Raw genomic sequence first — 17,927 nt, 5'->3', positions numbered from 1 at the left:
ATATATATATACACACACACACACACACACACAATTAAAATCATACCAAAACAAAGGAAAGGTTTAGCCTTAACATACCTTATTATAATCTGTCCAATAATCACGTTGAACCATCACACCTTAATCTACAACAACGATAATGTACTATTATTAACTAGGCAATTTCCCTAAAATGTTACTATGACTTTTTACTTAATTATTAAAATTCAAACTAAATAATCTAAAATTTTACTAATATGTTTGATGTTTAAACATGATGTATTAATAATAGTTACGCTATAACTTTGAAAATTTCCGTTAGATCTACTGATTCAAAATTAAGTAAATTAAGGCTAATCTAAGCAAATGCTCCCTTTTTAGGTTACTGTTTAGATTTTGTCTCTATTTTGAAAAGTTGTGCCAATATAGGGTGTGTTTGGTACGAAGGAAAATGTTTTTCAATTTTTTCATGTTTGGTTGGCCCAAATATTCTGAAAAATATTTTCCTTATGAACTCATTTTCCTCCAATTGAAGGAAAAAATATTTTCCTTATCAAGAGAAGGGAAAATATTTTCTAAAACTCTTTCTCAACCTTCTCCACCCAATTCCCCACACCGTACCCCATCCCACCCCCTCTCTTTCTTTTCCATCCACCCTACTCCCCCCTAATTTTATATTTCTGGTTTTCCATTTTTCTGCCCCCCACCCACCCGCCCACCCCCCCCCCTCCCCCCTCCCGAAAAAAAATATTTTTTACCTTTTTTTTTATAATTTCAAATTTCTTTTTCTTTTTTCGTTTTTATGCACAACCCTCCCCCCTCTCCCCAGGAAAAATATTTTTAAAAAAATATATTTTCAATTTTAGTTTTTTCATCTTTCGGTTTATAGTTCGAAATTTTACAAGTTCCAAAGTTATGTGTTCGGAGGTTTATGTGTTTGGAAGTTTACGGGTTTAGAAATTATAAAGTTTACAGTTTCGAAAGTTCACGATTTTGAAAATTTAGCGGTTCGAAAGTTTATGAAATTTGTGGGTTCGGAAGGTTATTGCTTCGAAAGTTTATGACTTCATATTTATTGTATCTAAATTATTTATGAATACTTTTGAGAAGTTATTTTCCGGTGTTATTTTCCTTAATTTGCGTACCAAACACCGGAAAATAAATAAGATTACTACTTGTTTTCCAAGAAGACATTTTCTTGGAAAACATTTTCCGTTATACCAAACACACCCATAATCCTTAAAATTATTTCTTCCAAATAACGTTAGACTCAAGTTTAATGTTTGCTCATATAATTTTCAGTTTATTCACAAAATGTCAGATTGTGGTTTATATTTGCAATAAGTTAAAATTAAGAAATTTGTAACTCAAAAAGGATCTTTAAAATTGCAATATAAAAGGTCCAGTCAATTACAAGAAAAATAAAAAAAGAAGATAATTTACTAAACAACTTATACAAAAAGGTATAATGGGCAAAAATTTCAATTAAATTAATCAGAGATAAATAAAAAGTGTATCAATGGTTACTGGTTAGGAAAATGAGATGAGCTCAAAATCCCAGTCCCTGGTTCTGTAATTTCATGAAGAGAAGAGGGGTAAAGTTGACAGGACGCAAATACAACCTGTCACCCATAAGTTTACAGGTTGGCAATGCAGTGCCCTATACTGCTATTATGGCAATAACAAACTCTAAATCCAAATTCAAAAGTCACCTCTTTAATTACTTTCCCTTAAAACCAATTTCCTTTTAATTTTTTCAAATGATAAAATATTGACGTGGCGTCTTGGTTCATTATTCAATAATCAATACAGTTCATTTATCACCTCCTATTTATACCTCACTTTTTCTTGCCTTTTTCCTCGTTCAGTCTTCTCCAACAAGTGTTCTTAATTTCCTCTATTCTTCATTCGCTCACTGAGTTTGAATTATATAAATTTAGCGAAAAATGGGTATTTGCAGTTCGTGTGAATCTACATCTATTGCTACAGCCAAATTGATATTACAAGACGGAAGATTACAAGAGTTTCCATATCCAGTTAAAGCTTCATTTTTATTACAAAGAGATCCAACAATATTCATATGTAATTCGGACGAAATGGAATTTGGTGATGTGGTTTCTGCAATTAGTGCTGACGAAGAGCTTCAACCGGGTCAACTTTATTTTGCTTTGCCTTTGAGCAATCTGAAGCGGAGGCTTAAGGCTGAGGAAATGGCTGCATTAGCCGTTAAGGCTAGTTCTGCTTTGAGCAATTGCGGCAGTGAAAAATACGGCTCAGATTTCTTAGTAGAGAAAAAGGGTAAAGGGGTAAATAATAACGATTCTGCGACGGCGGAACTGAGAAGAGCGAGGAGTACTGGTGGTAGTGGGAGGAGAGGGAAGTTTACGGCGAGGTTAAGTGCAATACCTGAGTAGTAGAGTTAATTTTTGGGGAAAATGTTCATTTTTTTTCTGTGAATAGTAGAAATTAGTTGAGATTAATATTCAAATACTGCTCTCTGATTAGTGGGTGGTTCAAAATTCGATTTACTTGTTATTTTTAGATATTAAATTCTACTTGACAGCCAATGTAGGGGTTGTATCACAATTTTAATTTTACCTCTCTATGAGTTTGGTAAGCTATATAGAGTGAAATCATAACAGTACTGGTTCCATCAATTTGATTCGCTACAACTTTAATATATTATCAAACTACAGTTAATCAGTTTTAAATTAAATTTTGGTAGCATCAAGTTATCAACTTATAACTATAGGTAATCAACTTATAACTATAGGTAATCGTCACACATAAGTAGAATCAATTACCTTGAAATAAAGCAGAGAGTTTGCTGCAACCTTTATTTTTATTTTTTGAAAACATTGTTTTATTCATGGAATATGTTCATGTTTTGAAAAAAAATTCAAGTTCTCAAAAATTGGTTTCTGAAATTTTTTCTTTTCACTCACAAAACTTTTCTTCACATAAAATGTATGTCAATACAATTTCTAAAATTATTTTTCAATACAACTTCAAATTTTTTTCCCCCAAATTTCAACCAAATCTATATTCAAACGCTAAATAATGTTGCGTAGGGACAACTCAATGATTAAAATAAAAAAAACTACTATCATAATTTGAAATTTTGAATCACAGGTCATGAACTCACCATAGTCTCTTTTAGTTCTTTTCTATTCTCTCTAAACTATTTGATAGGAAACAACAACAATTATCTCTCAGTCCTAAAATAAAGAGAGAATTAAACTAATCTTAATGAATAGGATGAATTATTGCAATAGTATGGGGATTCAAAGAAAGAAAATACTGTATAAAGGTCTATTTGCAATGCTAGACGGAGAAATAAAATAGTCCTCATTAAATAGGTTACATTGCAATATGTCTCCTTCAACGAGGGCAGGAGAAACATCACAAGATTCTTTTCCATACGTATTCTTTTCCTCCACAAATGTGATTGAATACGTACATTGCCATATAAAAATATGACAATTAATTTGAGCATAAATATGTATCGTGGTACATACATATATATATATGTACAAAAAAATATTATTATTTTTCTATTATTTTGAGAATGGTTGTACAATATTATTTTCTTAAAAATAATTGTTAAAAAGTACCATAGCTAACTTTTATTTTTAATATTGTATGATACCCCAATGGGCAATGGAAATATTACATATTCTTTTGATGTCTAATATCACTAATCCATCAGTACTATTTTCAAAAGGATAAGTTTCTTCAATATGGTAAATATTACACATTCTTTTCATGTCTAATTTAACTAATGCATCAGACCTAATTTCACAAGGTTATTCTACAAACTGTTATTTTGACTGTCTGGATGCATGGCAGCAAATATTCTTGTAGGCTAAATGACAATTTACTTTCTCAACCACTAAAATTATGAATAAGATATAGTAATTACTTTAATTTCTCCATCACTAGAATCATGCTATCAAATGTAATAGCCTTACAGCTGGAGCCATGTCAGTCTTTATCTACATTAGGACATTTGTTTTTTCCTTTGCATGTGGAGAATTACCTCCCGTGTCTCTGAGTAAATTAAAAAAGTCTGGTCATAAAATTATTACGCAATATTTTAAATTTGAAGTGAGCTAGCTAGCAAGCAAACAATGCGACAATATCATATACGACATTAAAATGAAAAAGGTAAAGGCCAGATATATCTTTTCCCATAATTATTAAAGCAAGTGGCAAAATGGTAGCGAGACTAATTAATAGGCATTTAAGCAAAAGGTCATTGGTGAAGGCTGGACCCATTTTCTTGTGTTACGCTTCAACTCTATTATCATTAGTCATTACATCACCACCAAATCTTGAGAAAAAAGGGCAAGCCAGCTAGGAGAAACCAGATGCTTCAACGTATTTCAAGTAGATGGCATTTCTATAAAGAGGTTTTTAAGTAGCTAGATGGGGAGTTTTATTTATTAACCATGCAATATTCCAATCTAGGCAGAGAGGCGGGATCCAGAATTTTCAATATATGAGTTTTGAGTTCTAGTAAAAGTAGCTTGCCGGATTCTGTACTATAAATTTTTTATACATATTCTGTGAATTTCTATACACACATACAAAAATTTGACCAAATTTGTTGGGTTCTACCGAACGTGTAGCGAATTCTAGCTCGACCTCTGTCTAGGTGCAGCACTTCTAAAATATCATGCATGGAACATTTTCTAATTCCACATATACTTGCCCGGTTTCTCATGCAGTGTAAGGTTTTATATTTTTGAACAGATTACCGCGTACCTACTATTTTTAAATGACAATTGGCGTTGAGTTAGTCACGTACAAATATTTTTTAACAAATTAATTATATAAATGTTTTGTGTCGGAGAGATGACAGTGGATATTTGTTGTACGTATTGTAGAAGTGTACACATGCACAGTGCCATTTTGACTATGTTAAAGTACAACTCATAATCAGTATTCTGGGCATGGTTTTTACTAGTGTACGTTTCGTCGTTGCCCAATTGTCAATAAAAATAAAATTTGTATCTTGGAAGTATGAAACGAATCGTCTGTTATAAAATAAAATGAGCTAACAGTGCAAAGATTCTCTGCACTATAGTTGTGTACAGATTAAGAGCCCATTTGGATTAGCACTTACGCCTGGTTTTTAAGTGCTGGAACTGATTTTATAAAATAAGCACTTACGTATTTGAATAAAAGTATGAAGCTAAAAAGAAATTATTGATCTGTTTGATAAACAAGTGCTAGTAAGCATTTTTTTCTCAATAAATGACTAAAGTGTCCTTAAATCTGATAACACTACGAAGGAGTTGATTTTTTAATTTTAAATTGATACGAATACAAAATACTTTTTATTTCCAGCTGCAATCTTTTTATTTATTTTATAATTATATCACTACTTTCCTTATAGACAAGAGGGGTTGCTTTGATGGTAAGCAACCTCCACTTCCAACCAAGAGGTTGTGAGTTCGAGTCACCCCAAGAGCAAGGTGGGGAGTTCTTGGAGGGAAGGATGCCGAAAGTCTATTTGGAAACCATACTTGTGCTTCTTATTGATTTCATCCCATTTCAAACAGAATAGCAGTTTTTAAAGGAAATCCGCGTCATCCACTGTGCTCCAAGATATGGTCCAAACCGTACCTCTATAGGACAATTTGTCAAAACAGTAGAGAAGAATGGGTTGCGGTGGGGACTGTACAAACAAAGAAAATTGTCAAAATAACAGCAAATAGTGGTGCAAGCTTTGGATCATATATGATATAAGGCCCTGAATTGGGCTCATTTTTTATGATGCTTAAGCTGTCTTCGTTATGGACGCTAGCAATTGAAGGACCAACTCCAATAATCCCCCAGGCCAGATGAGGTTAATATTCTGGCAATGCAAATCCCTGGTGGCCATACTAGAATGTGTCGTTTTACATAGAAAAAACATCAATTGTGAATCAATCATAATATATGTCTAGTTCAACAGGATTATCAGCAGCATTTTCTAACAAAGCCATTGAATCAGACGAAAATGTTATAGAACTTTCCATCTGATGAAACAATGGAGCAATTGGTTGAGATTGAAGAGGCTGAGGAGGTAGTTGTAGCACTTCAACTTCACCTTCAAGCATTTCTATTACTTCACTCATTGAAGGGCGCTGTACCGGATTTGTTTGTATGCACCATAACGCAACTATAGTCATCTTTCTACTTATCTTCTTTTCATCTTCATTTGCTTCTTCATCCACCACAATTTCCTTCCCCTTTTTGAACTTATCATAAATCCAAGATGGAAAATATTGGCTAGAGTTTTCTTCATTTGCAACTACATTTCTCTTCATGTCCAACATTTCCATTAGCAGCATTCCAAAGCTGTAAACATCAGCTTTATAAGATATTGCTCCAATGCTTCTGCTGATCAACTCTGGAGCTACATATCCAATCGTTCCACGAGCAGCTGTAAGAGTCACAATGCTATTATCCGTCGGATACAATTTAGCAAGTCCAAAGTCAGAAATCTTTGGGATGAAATTCTCATCCAGAAGAATGTTGTGAGGCTTGATGTCAAAGTGCAAAATTCGTATGTCACAGCCTCGATGCAAATACTCAATTCCTCGAGCCACTCCAACAACAATTTCATACTTCCTCTGCCAACTTAACACAGGACTTCCTTGTTGACTGGCGATGTACTTATCAAGTGATCCATTGGGCATGAAATCGTATACAAGAGCGCGCTCTGTTCCCTCAACACAATATCCCACAAGTCCAACCACATTGACATGATGAATCCTTCCAATGGTAGCTACTTCATTCATGAAATCTTGACCACCACCAGCTTTAGGCTTGCTCAACATTTTCACTACATCCCCACCACTGCGAAGCTTTCCTTTATATACTTTGCCAAAACCTCCCTCACCTAATTTCTCTTTGAACCCTCTGGTCATTCTCTTTATGTGGGAGTAATTGTATCTGATTGGCATGAAATTGTTTTGTGTCTGCAGAAAGCCTTCAATCATATCATACATGGACAAATGCCTCCTTTTGAATTTGTACACCAGAAATACAATTATGAATGGTAGGCCGATCACAAATCTTGGTAGGCCGATCACCAGAAATACAATTATGAAGTATCAAGGATTCGAAGAAATTTATTTTCACAAGTTAAATTGCTATTAACAGCATTTAGCAATATAATAATTCCAATTGTTCTATTTTATGATTAGTTCACAAATTAATAATGATGGAATGCTAATCTATATATGTCACGGCCAAATAAAAAGGATAAGAGCTTAGCTTACGTATAAAATAAAGAAGTAGCGTCCGACCGTTCCCTGGTTAGATTGATGTCCAAATATTAGCAGCTTTAAACTCAGAATTAGTAGAATATATAGAGAAAATTAAAGTTGAAAAGTTTGAGTCCTCACAGCGAATCCATTGAATAAAACCTACAAAGACATCAAATAATTAAGTTATAGTGAATCCTTCCTTTTGCTAATTCGTACATATTGAAGAAGTAAACAAACATGTAAAGTACGTAGTCCTTACTCATTGACATCCTTTTTGTAACAGTCAGATTGAGATGATAAACTAGCTCAAAACCGTAGGTGATTGCTTGATAAAAATCAGAAAGGGAAATATTATTGTTGTCATGTTGAATGACGTTAGGCCAAGAGGTGAGGGCTATAAATTTCACTCTGCATCCATCGCTGACTTGAGAAGCATTCATTTCACCAATCTTTAAATAAGTCATCATGTGTGTGCTTGATTTGCAGCCAGTTATTTCAAGAAATGTAGAAGTCGTAGTATTAATAGCAAATGGACAGCTGAACATGAAGATAGGCTCTGCAACTCTTTTAATAATACTCTCTGATCCATTATTATAATATGAACGAAAACGCTTACTGCTGAATTTGGCAAAGTCCCACATCGGTGGGTTAGCCATTTGGTTGGGAAATTTTCCCTATAAAAGAAGGCTTAATGTTTAGGATTTAAACACACCTCTCATTTGCCTTCTCATCTGTTTAAGGCATTTGTATCTTCTCTCTTTAGTATTATTTCACTTGTATTTTTGGAGTGAAATAAAATATTGGTTGTGTCCGAGGAGTATGCAAAATTAGTCGAACCTCGTAAATTCTGGTGTTCCCTTTATTGTTGCTTTATTGTCTTATTTATTATTTGGTGGCTGTCATAATTTTTGGTATAGTAGTTGTGACTTATTCACACTATATACATTTGGCTTCCGCAACAATTGGTATCAGAGTCAAGGTTCTGTCTTAGTATGCTCTGTGGTTGCAGCATAGTCTGATCTTCCACATCAGAAAAGATTTATCTTGGTAACTGTGTCAAGATTCTGTCTTAGTATGCTCTGTGGTTGCAGCTTAGTCTGATCTTCCACACCAGAAAGGAAATAATCTTGATTTGTGTCGTCAGCTATTGAATAATATTTGTGTCAAAGATGGGAGACAATAAACAAGAAGAATCTACATCAAGTGTCAACAATACGTCATCATTGGCATCTTCGCTTATGACAAGAATTGTGTCAAATGCGAAATTTGCGGTAGAAATATTTGACGGGTCCGGACATTCTGGGATGTGGCAAGGCGAGGTTCTAGATGTCCTTTTTCAACAAGGGCTAGATCTTGCTATTGAAGAAAAGAGACCAGATGCTATTGGAGAAGAAGATTGGAGAATTATCAATCGTGTTGCTTGCGGTACCATTCGATCCTACCTTGCTAGAGAGCAGAAATATCCATACACAAAGGAAACTTCTGCAAGTAGATTATGGAAAGCACTGGAGGATAAATTTTTGAAGAAAAACAATCAAAATAAATTGTACATGAAGAAGAGACTGTTTCACTTCACCTATGTTCCTGGTACCACGATGAATGAACATATCACCAGTTTCAATAAGTTGGTCACAGATTTGCAAAATATGGATACAACTTATGATGATGGTGACTTGGCCTTGATGTTGTTGGCATCACTTCCTGATGAGTATGAGCACCTTGAAACTACTCTACTCCCTGGAAATGACGAAGTTTCTCTCAGAGAAGTTTGTTCGGCTTTGTACAGCTATGAACAAAGAAAGCGAGAAAAACAGAAGGGCGGAGAAGGAGAAGCACTATTTGTGAGGGGTCGTCCTCAAAGTCAAACGATGACAAAGAAGGGAATATCCAAGTTAAGATCCAGACCCAGCAAAGATAAATGTGCCTTTTGTCGAGAAAAAAGGCACTGGAAGAAAGACTGTCCGAAGCTGAAGAATAAGGCCAAATATAACAATGGAAAGGCCATTATGGATTCAAATGTAGCTGATTGTGATGATTCAGACTTCTTATTAGTTACAACAGAGTCATTAACATCATCAGACATATGGTTGATGGACTCGGCTTGTAGCCATCATATGTGTCCCAACAGGGACTGGTTTGTGGAATTTCAAGAAGGAGAATATGGAGTCATCCACACATCGGATAACAGCCCTCTTACCTCATATGGCATTGGTTCAATACGATTAAGGAACCATGATGGAATGATCAGAACATTAACAGATGTTCGATTTGTACCGGATTTGAAGAAGAATCTCATCTCTGTAGGAGCCCTAGAATCAAAAGGGTTCAAAATCATTGCAAAAAATGGAGTGATGAGAGTATGCTCCGGTGCACTAGTGGTAATGAAGGCTAATCGGAAGAATAATAATATGTACCGCTATCGTGGCAGTACAGTTATTGGGACAACGACAGTGACATCCAGTGACGACAAAGAGGCAGAAGCAACCAAGTTATGGCACATGCGCTTGGGACATGCTGGAAGAAAATCCTTGAAAACTCTATCAGATCAAGGATTGTTAAAAGGAGTAAAGACTTGCAACTTGGAGTTTTGTGAGCATTGTGTCAAAGGGAAACAGACAAGGGTTAAATTTGGTACAGCGATCCATAATACTAAAGGCATTTTGGATTATGTACACTCTGATGTTTGGGGTCCTTCCAAAATACCTTCATTGGGTGGGAAACACTATTTTGTAACCTTTGTTGATGATTTTTCCCGAAGAGTATGGGTGTATACAATGAAGAGCAAAGATGAAGTGTTGAGAATTTTTCTCAAATGGAAGACGATGGTGGAGAATCAAACAGGCAAGAGGATCAAGTGTATTCGCACAGACAATGGAGGTGAATACAAAAATGATCATTTCAATAAGGTCTGTGAAAATGATGGCATCGTCCGACATTTCACTGTTAGACATACACCACAACAGAATGGAGTGGCAGAACGTATGAACCGGACCTTGCTGGAGAAGGTACGGTGTATGTTGTCCAATGTTGGCTTGGGCAAAGAATTTTGGGCTAAGGCAATTACATATGCATGTCACCTCATTAATCGCTTACCATCTGCTGCTATTGATGGCAAGACACCATTTGAAAAATGGTATGGAAAGCCTGCTGTAGATTATGACTCTTTGCACGTGTTTGGCTCAACTGCATATTATCATGTGACAGAGTCAAAATTGGATCCAAGGGCAAAGAAGACTATTTTTATGGGAATTACTTCTGGAGTCAAAGGATATCGCTTATGGTGTCCTATGACAAAGAAAGTAATATTCAGCAGGGATGTTACCTTTGATGAATCTGTTATGGTAAATAAGGTAACAGAAGATACCAAACAAAATAAAGGTGCTTCTAAGCAGGTGGAGTTTGAGGGAAAATTTATTTTTCCTACACAAGAAGCAGAGGAGGAAACAAATGAAGATTACCCTCTGGAAGGAGAGTCAGTAGAGGAGATTCCAACTCAGGAACCTCAACAACAACTTGAATCAATAGCAACCAGCAGGCCAAAAAGAACAATAACGAAACCTGTTCGTCTCATAGAGACGGTTGCTTGTGCAACCTCAATTGTAGCTGATGATGTTCCTACTACTTATAAAGACGTTGTCCAAAGTTCAGAAGAAGATAAGTGGAGGATTGCCATAAATGATGAAATACAGTCCTTTCATCAGAATCATACATGGAGATTGGCCAATCTCCCGAAGGGAAATAAAGCAATTGGGTGCAAATGGGTATTTGCAAAGAAGGAAGGATTTCCTAACCAAGTAGATGTTCGCTACAAAGCAAGATTGGTGGCCAAAGGATATGCTCAAAAGGAGGGAATTGATTACAATGAAGTGTTTTCTCCAGTTGTAAAACATTCCTCCATTAGAATTATGTTGGCTTTGGTAGCACAATTGGATTTGGAACTAGTTCAGATGGATGTAAAAACTGCGTTTTTACATGGAAACTTGGAGGAGGAAATCTACATGACTCAGCCAGAAGGATTCAAAGTTGCTGGAAAAGAAAATATGGTGTGCAAACTTGAAAAATCGTTGTACGGATTGAAACAATCTTCTAGACAATGGTACAAGCGATTTGACGAGTTTATGTTGCGGCAAGGGTACAAAAGAAGCAAATACGATCATTGTGTGTATTTGCACAAGCTTAAAGATGGTTCCTTTGTATATCTTCTCCTATATGTTGATGATATGTTGATAGCTTCCAAGAATTCGGAAGAAATTGATATGTTGAAGATTCAACTGAAGAAGGAGTTCGAGATGAAGGATTTGGGTGAGGCAAAGAAAATTCTTGGCATGGAGATAATTAGAGATAGATGTCACACCTCCTTTTTCCGCACCCGCGAGGGTGCAAGGGAGTTTTTCCAATTAAAGGACAATCGAGACGAGATTGGTTTATTTATTTCAGAGTCGCCACTTGGGAGATTTAGGGTGTCCCAAGTCACCAATTTTAATCCCGAATCGAGGAAAATAATGACTCCATATTACAGTCTGCGTACCAGAAATCCGGATAAGGAATTTTGTTAACCCGGGAGAAGGTGTTAGGCATTCCCGAGTTCCGTGGTTCTAGCACGGTCGCTCAACTGTTATATTCGGCTTGATTATCTGATTTTATACAAATATGAACTTATGTGCAAATTTTATCTTTTAACCGCTTTATTATTATTGTTTTTAAAAGAAATGTGAACATCGCTTAAAACACGTCTTTGGACTACGTCACATGAAATGCACCCACAATCCGGAACACGTTTTATTTGATGTTTTGGGATTTGGATTCGGGTCGCATGAAATGCACACCCAGGCTTAAGAAAGTAAAATATTAAACACGCGCCTAAAGAGACTATCGCGTTATTATTTTGGGGAAGACCGTGAAATTCGCTAAACGGTCCTTCCGAATTCTAATTAAACCATACATTTTGTGAGGGCCCCACAATCTATACGTTTTATTTGGCGAGGCTCGTCTCATTTTTATTTTTAAAGGATAAACCTACAATGACTATATTTTCTATTAAGTTCGTCTCTAAAATAAAAGAAAATCTCTTAATTATTTACATGCTGAAAAACGTAACTTATTAGTTATTAGTTTACGGCTAATGCGAATGGAAAATTGCGATCGAGTTTGTACAAAGAAAAACTGCTTTCATTTTATATTCTGTTATTCAATAATACTAGAACATGAGATTGACCATAATATCAAAACAGATTAATTATTCTCCGATTAATTTAAACTAACATTATTAGATGAAGAAAGTATACATATGCAACCTCATTATTCATTAATCATTCAACTACATCTTTATACGAAGAAAGAAAAATTATATTCAACCACAAATCTAAACAGGAACAAAGCCTGATTAATATTTTATTTTTTGCTTCAAGCCGAGATTGTACAAATGTGTACCTGAAAACAGCAGTACAAGAACAAAAGAAGGAGAAGTCAGCAGCAGTAATAACACAGCAACAGCAGATTCAGCAACACCGCAAACCAGTACAGTAGGAATAGCAGAAAACCCAGGAGACTATAAACGACTCCAAGTATAGAGAAGAAGTAAAAGGCAGGAAGGTTCTGACTATTTCAGATCTTAAGCGAGGCAATGAAGCAGTAACTATTCTTTTTCAACTTCAAAACTCTCCAAAATGAATTCTGCCCCTGTATATTCAGTGTATCCAGAATGTATATCGGGTGTATACTTCTCACTCCGCCCCCTCTTTTTTTCTTCTCTCTATCTAGTTTTTCCTCTCTTTTTTTCCACCCCTTCTTCCTAAATTTTCTCTTCTATTTATAGCAAAATTTTCGAAATTTTCAGATTTGTTTTTTTATTATTTTATTATTTTTTTAATTAAAAGAAATCCCACTTACAAATTGCTTTTATTATTTTAGAAAAAGAAATCCCACCTTTATTTACTTTTATTTTTAAAATTCCAACTTTAATTACTTTATCTTATTTAAAATCCCACTTTTTATTTTTTTAAAAGAGAATCTCACTTTATTTAACTTTTCTTTAAAAAACAAACCACTATCTTTTCTTTTTCTTTTAAAAATGCTACTTTCAATTACTTTAAATTTTTTAAATTTTCAGATACCTTTATATTTATTTTTTAATTCCAACCTTCTTTTACTTTTAAATTTTTTAAAACTTTTTATTTTTTTTTAAAATTTTCTACATTCTTTTACTTTTTTTTTTAAATCATTCCCGAAATTACTATATATATTTTTTTAAAAAAATAAAAATAAAATAAAATATTTTCGGATTTTTTTTATATATAAAAAAAAACAAAAAATAAAACTATTAATAGTGATAATTCACCTTTTATTTTTTATTTTTTTGGTTTTGTTTTGTGTTGGACAAAAATGAAGAAGGGGTGTTGGGTTAATGGAGCGGACCGGGTCGACCCGATTTGAAACGGACCGGGTCATGGGGAAAGTTGGGCAATTATTTGGGCCTGTGGTTTGAAATTGAAGAAGTGGCCCAATCCGATTTTTCTTTGTATTTTTGTTCTCTTTTCTTCTTTTATTTTTCTAAAACTAAATTATAAAAGTACTTAAATTATTATTAAGAACTAAATTAAGTTATAAAAGCGCAAATTAACTTCCAATAACAATTAACGTACAATTAAGTAATAATTAAGCATAAAATTATTCATTTGGACATTAAATGCTAAAAATGCAAAAGATGCCTATTTTTGTAATTTTTAATTTTTGTAAAACTAATTTAATTACTAACAATTGTAGAATTAAATCCTACATGCAAAAATGCGACATATTTTTGTATTTTTTATTAATTTAACAAATAAGCAAACACAGACGAATACAAATAATTATCCAAAAATATCACAAAATTGCACACCAAGGAAAATCATTTGATTTTGAATTTTTTGGGAGTATTTCTCATATAGGGCAAAAATCACGTGCTTACAGCTACCCCTCTTTGCCCGGAGACACGAAGGGTTTTCGTGCAAAGATAAAGCGAGCGATTTTTGCCCATCCGAGTACTCCGTGTGAAGCATTTTTTTGAAAAAGATTTAACTGAACCTTTGCTTCAAAGGTTTCTTACATATCCCTGGCTAAAGGGGAATCAGGTTAATGTAGTTCGGGAAGTTTTGGTAGCTGGGACTACCGTGGGACTGCGATGTTACTGCTGTTGCATGATGTTATCACTGCTTACCAATCTCATTGTTACACCGTGTTTAAAAGAAAACAAGAAGCTAGGCTAGACTGAAATTTGTTCTTGTTGCCTTGCTTTCTTGTTGGCTTGTGCTTCCTCCGATGCTTTTCTTCCTTGAACTTGGGAATGATACTGGCCCTTTGCTTTTCTGAATACCAGTTTTTATCATTTTGCTTGGTCTGCTAGGGACATGGCTTTCTTCATCAAGCTTTTCGGCGGTTCCTCTGGTGGGTACGACTCTCTTCATCAGACTTGTTATGCTGGGCATGATTTAATGTTCACCAGCTGCTTCTTTCAAGACGCGTCCTTTCTTCCTTTTGACTCATGCGCCTGAATTTGTGCTGGGACCTCTTGTTGCAACCTTCTGCTTCCCGGTGCTGGGGATTTTATTGTTTACTGCTGGGGATTCCTGTTGTAACCTTCCGCCTTCTGGTGGGGTTACTGATTCCAAAATCTGTAGTACAAGACTAAAAAGTTGCTTAAATGCAAAATTATGAAATGTATGCCCGCATTATACTAGTGGGCGACCTAGAGCTGAAAGTATTCCCGCATTTTACTGGTGGGCGACCTAGAACATGAATGTATTCCCGCATTTTACTGGTGGGCGACCTAGAACTGAAATGTATTCCCGCATTTTACTGGTGGGTGACCTAGAACATGAATGTATTCCCGCATTTTACTGGTGGACGACCTAGAACTGAAAATATTCCCGCATTTTACTGGTGGGCGACCTAGAACTGAAATGTATTCCCGCATTTTACTGGTGGGCGACCTAGAACTGAAAGTATTCTCGCATTTTACTGGTGGGCGACCTAGAAAAGAAAGTATTCCCGCATTTTACTGGTGGGCAACCTAGAACAGAAAGTATTCCCGCATTTTACTGGTGGGAGACCTAGAACAGAAAGTATTCCCGCATTTTACTGGTGGGCGACCTAGAACATAATGTATTCCCGCATTTTACTGGTGGGCGACCTAGAACAGAATGTATTCCCGCATTTTACTGGTGGGCGACCTAGAACAGAAAGTATTCCCGCATTTTACTGGTGGGCGACCTAGAACATAATTTATTCCCGCATTTTACTGGTGGGCGACCTAGAACAGAATGTATTCCCGCATTTTACTGGTGGGCGACCTAGAACTGAAAGTATTCCCGCATTTTACTGGTGGGCGACCTAGAACATAATGTGAAAGGACAGAAATGTATGCCTCTGTTATATGGGCGGGCTCCCAACTTCAATACTAACCTAGGAGAAAATGCCTCTCCTATGGGAAAAACTAAACTTAGGAGGAAATGCATCTCCTATGGGTAAAATAAACTTAGGAGGAAATGCATCTCCTATGGGCGAAACTAAAACAAACTTAGGAGGAAATGCATCTCCTATGGGTAAAATAAACTTTAGGAAAGTATTCCACTCGTTATTCAGGTGGGCGCCTGGTTTCAAAAACAACTTTTAAAATAAACGCCATTCCTCTCTTCAGGCGGGCTCCTGATTTCAACAATTTTGAAAATAAAATGTCATTCCTTTCTTTAGGTTGGCGAGGTTTAAACAACTTTAAAAATAAACGTCACTCCTCTCTTCAGGCGGGCTCCTGATTTCAACAACTTTTAACAGTAAACGCCATTCCTCTCTTCAGGCGGGCTCCTGATTTTAACAACAACTTTTTAAAGTAAACGCCATTCCTTTCTTCAGGCGGGCTCCTGATTTTAACTACAACTTTAAAAATAAACGCCATTCCTCTCTTCACGCGGGCTCCTGATTTTAACAACTTAGGAGGAAATGCCTCTCCTATGGGTAAAACTAAAACAAACTTAGGAGGAAATGCATCTCCTATGGGTAGAACTCTAAAATTAACTTAGGAGGAAATGCATCTCCTATGGGTAAAAACTAACTTAGGAGGAAATGCGTCTCCTATGGATAAAACTAAACTTAGGAGGAAATGCGTCTCCTATGGGTGAAACTAAACTTTTAGGAGGAAATGCATCTCCTATGGGTAAAACTTAGGAAGTGCGTCTCCTATTGGTAAAACTTGACCTAGGAAGTGCGTCTCCTATTGGTAAAGGCATGAAATGTATCCCCTTGTTATACATGTGGGCACCTAAAATATGCAATGGACAGACAAGAAAAGTATTCCTCTCGTTATTCAGGTGGGCGCCTGGTTTCAACAACAACTTTGAAAATAAAATCCTATTCGAGGGCGGATGAACCCAAAATATCCTATTCGAGGGCGGACGAACCCAAAATATCCTATTCGAAGGGCGGACGAACCCAAAATATCCTATTCGAGGGCGGACGAACCCAAAATATCCTATTCGAGGGCGGACGAACCCAAAATATCCTATTCGAGGGCGGATGAACCCAAAATATCCTATTCGAGGGCGGACGAACCCAAAATATCCTATTCGAGGGCGGACGAACCCAAAATATCCTATTCGAGGGCGGACGAACCCAAAATATCCTATTCGAGGGCGGACGAACCCAAAATATCCTATTCGAGGGCGGATGAACCCAAAAGATCCTATTCGAGGGCGGCCGAACCCAAAATATCCTATTCGAGGGCGGACGAACCCAAAATATCCTATTCGAGGGCGGACGAACCCAAAATATCCTATTCGAGGGCGGATGAACCCAAAATATCCTATTCGAGGGCGGATGATCCCAAAATATCCTATTCGAGGGCGGATGATCCCAAAAGATCCTATTCGAGGGCGGATGAACCCAAAATATCCTATTCGAGGGCGGATGAACCCAAAAGATCTTATTCGAGGGCGGATGAACCCAAAAGATCCTATTCGAGGGCGGATGAACCCAAAATATCCTATTCGAGGGCGGATGAACCCAAAATATCCTATTCGAGGGCGGATGAACCCAAAATATCCTATTCGAGGGCGGATGAACCCAAAATATCCTATTCGAGGGCGGATGAACCCAAATATCCTATTCGAGGGCGGATGAACCCAAAATATCCTATTCGAGGGCGGATGAACCCAAAATATCCTATTCGAGGGCGGATGAACCCAAAATATCCTATTCGAGGGCGGATGAACCCAAAATATCCTATTCGAGGGCGGATGAACCCAAAAGATCCTATTCGAGGGCGGATGAACCCAAAATATCCTATTCGAGGGCGGATGAACCCAAAATATCCTATCCTATTCGAGGGCGGATGAACCCAAAATATCCTATTCGAGGGCGGATGAACCCAAAATATCCTATTCGAGGGCGGATGAACCCAAAAGATCCTATTCGAGGGCGGATGAACCCAAAAGATCCTATTCGAGGGCGGATGAACCCAAAATATCCTATTCGAGGGCGGATGAACCCAAAATATCCTATTCGAGGGCGGATGAACCCAAAATATCCTATTCGAGGGCGGATGAACCCAAAAGATCCTATTCGAGGGCGGATGAACCCAAAAGATCCTATTCGAGGGCGGATGAACCCAAAAGATCCTATTCGAGGGCGGATGAACCCAAAAGATCCTATTCGAGG

The 17,927-nt window shown here is 36.5% G+C and overlaps 2 protein-coding genes across 2 annotated transcripts; one reads left to right on the top strand and one right to left on the bottom strand.

Annotated features, from left to right (window-relative positions):
* Positions 1 to 1,925: 1,925 nt before the first annotated feature.
* LOC107828775 (uncharacterized) lies at positions 1,926 to 2,393 on the top strand. Its single transcript, XM_016656143.2, has one exon. It carries the CDS (start codon positions 1,926 to 1,928, stop codon positions 2,391 to 2,393), a length of 468 nt encoding a protein of 155 aa, XP_016511629.1.
* A 2,987-nt stretch (positions 2,394 to 5,380) lies between these two features.
* LOC107828774 (rust resistance kinase Lr10-like) lies at positions 5,381 to 7,762 on the bottom strand. The gene is made up of 2 exons (XM_016656142.2): positions 7,501 to 7,762; positions 5,381 to 7,400 (listed from the first exon to the last, which is right to left on the bottom strand). Exon 2 carries the CDS (start codon positions 6,978 to 6,980, stop codon positions 5,913 to 5,915), a length of 1,068 nt encoding a protein of 355 aa, XP_016511628.2. The 5' UTR covers positions 6,981 to 7,400; positions 7,501 to 7,762; the 3' UTR covers positions 5,381 to 5,912.
* Positions 7,763 to 17,927: the final 10,165 nt, after the last annotated feature.

This window comes from Nicotiana tabacum, chromosome 3 (genome assembly GCF_000715075.1).
Source record: "Nicotiana tabacum cultivar K326 chromosome 3, ASM71507v2, whole genome shotgun sequence".
Lineage (NCBI taxonomy): Eukaryota > Viridiplantae > Streptophyta > Magnoliopsida > Solanales > Solanaceae > Nicotiana > Nicotiana tabacum.
Note: the sequence above shows the minus strand (reverse complement) of the source record. Positions and strands in the feature narration are given on the sequence as shown.

What these genes read in the sequence shown, in the direction of transcription:
- LOC107828775 (XM_016656143.2), top strand. Translation starts at nt 1,926, where the DNA reads ATGGGTATTTGCAGTTCGTGTGAATCTACATCTATTGCTACAGCCAAA.
- LOC107828774 (XM_016656142.2), bottom strand. Translation starts at nt 6,980, where the DNA reads ATGTATGATATGATTGAAGGCTTTCTGCAGACACAAAACAATTTCATG.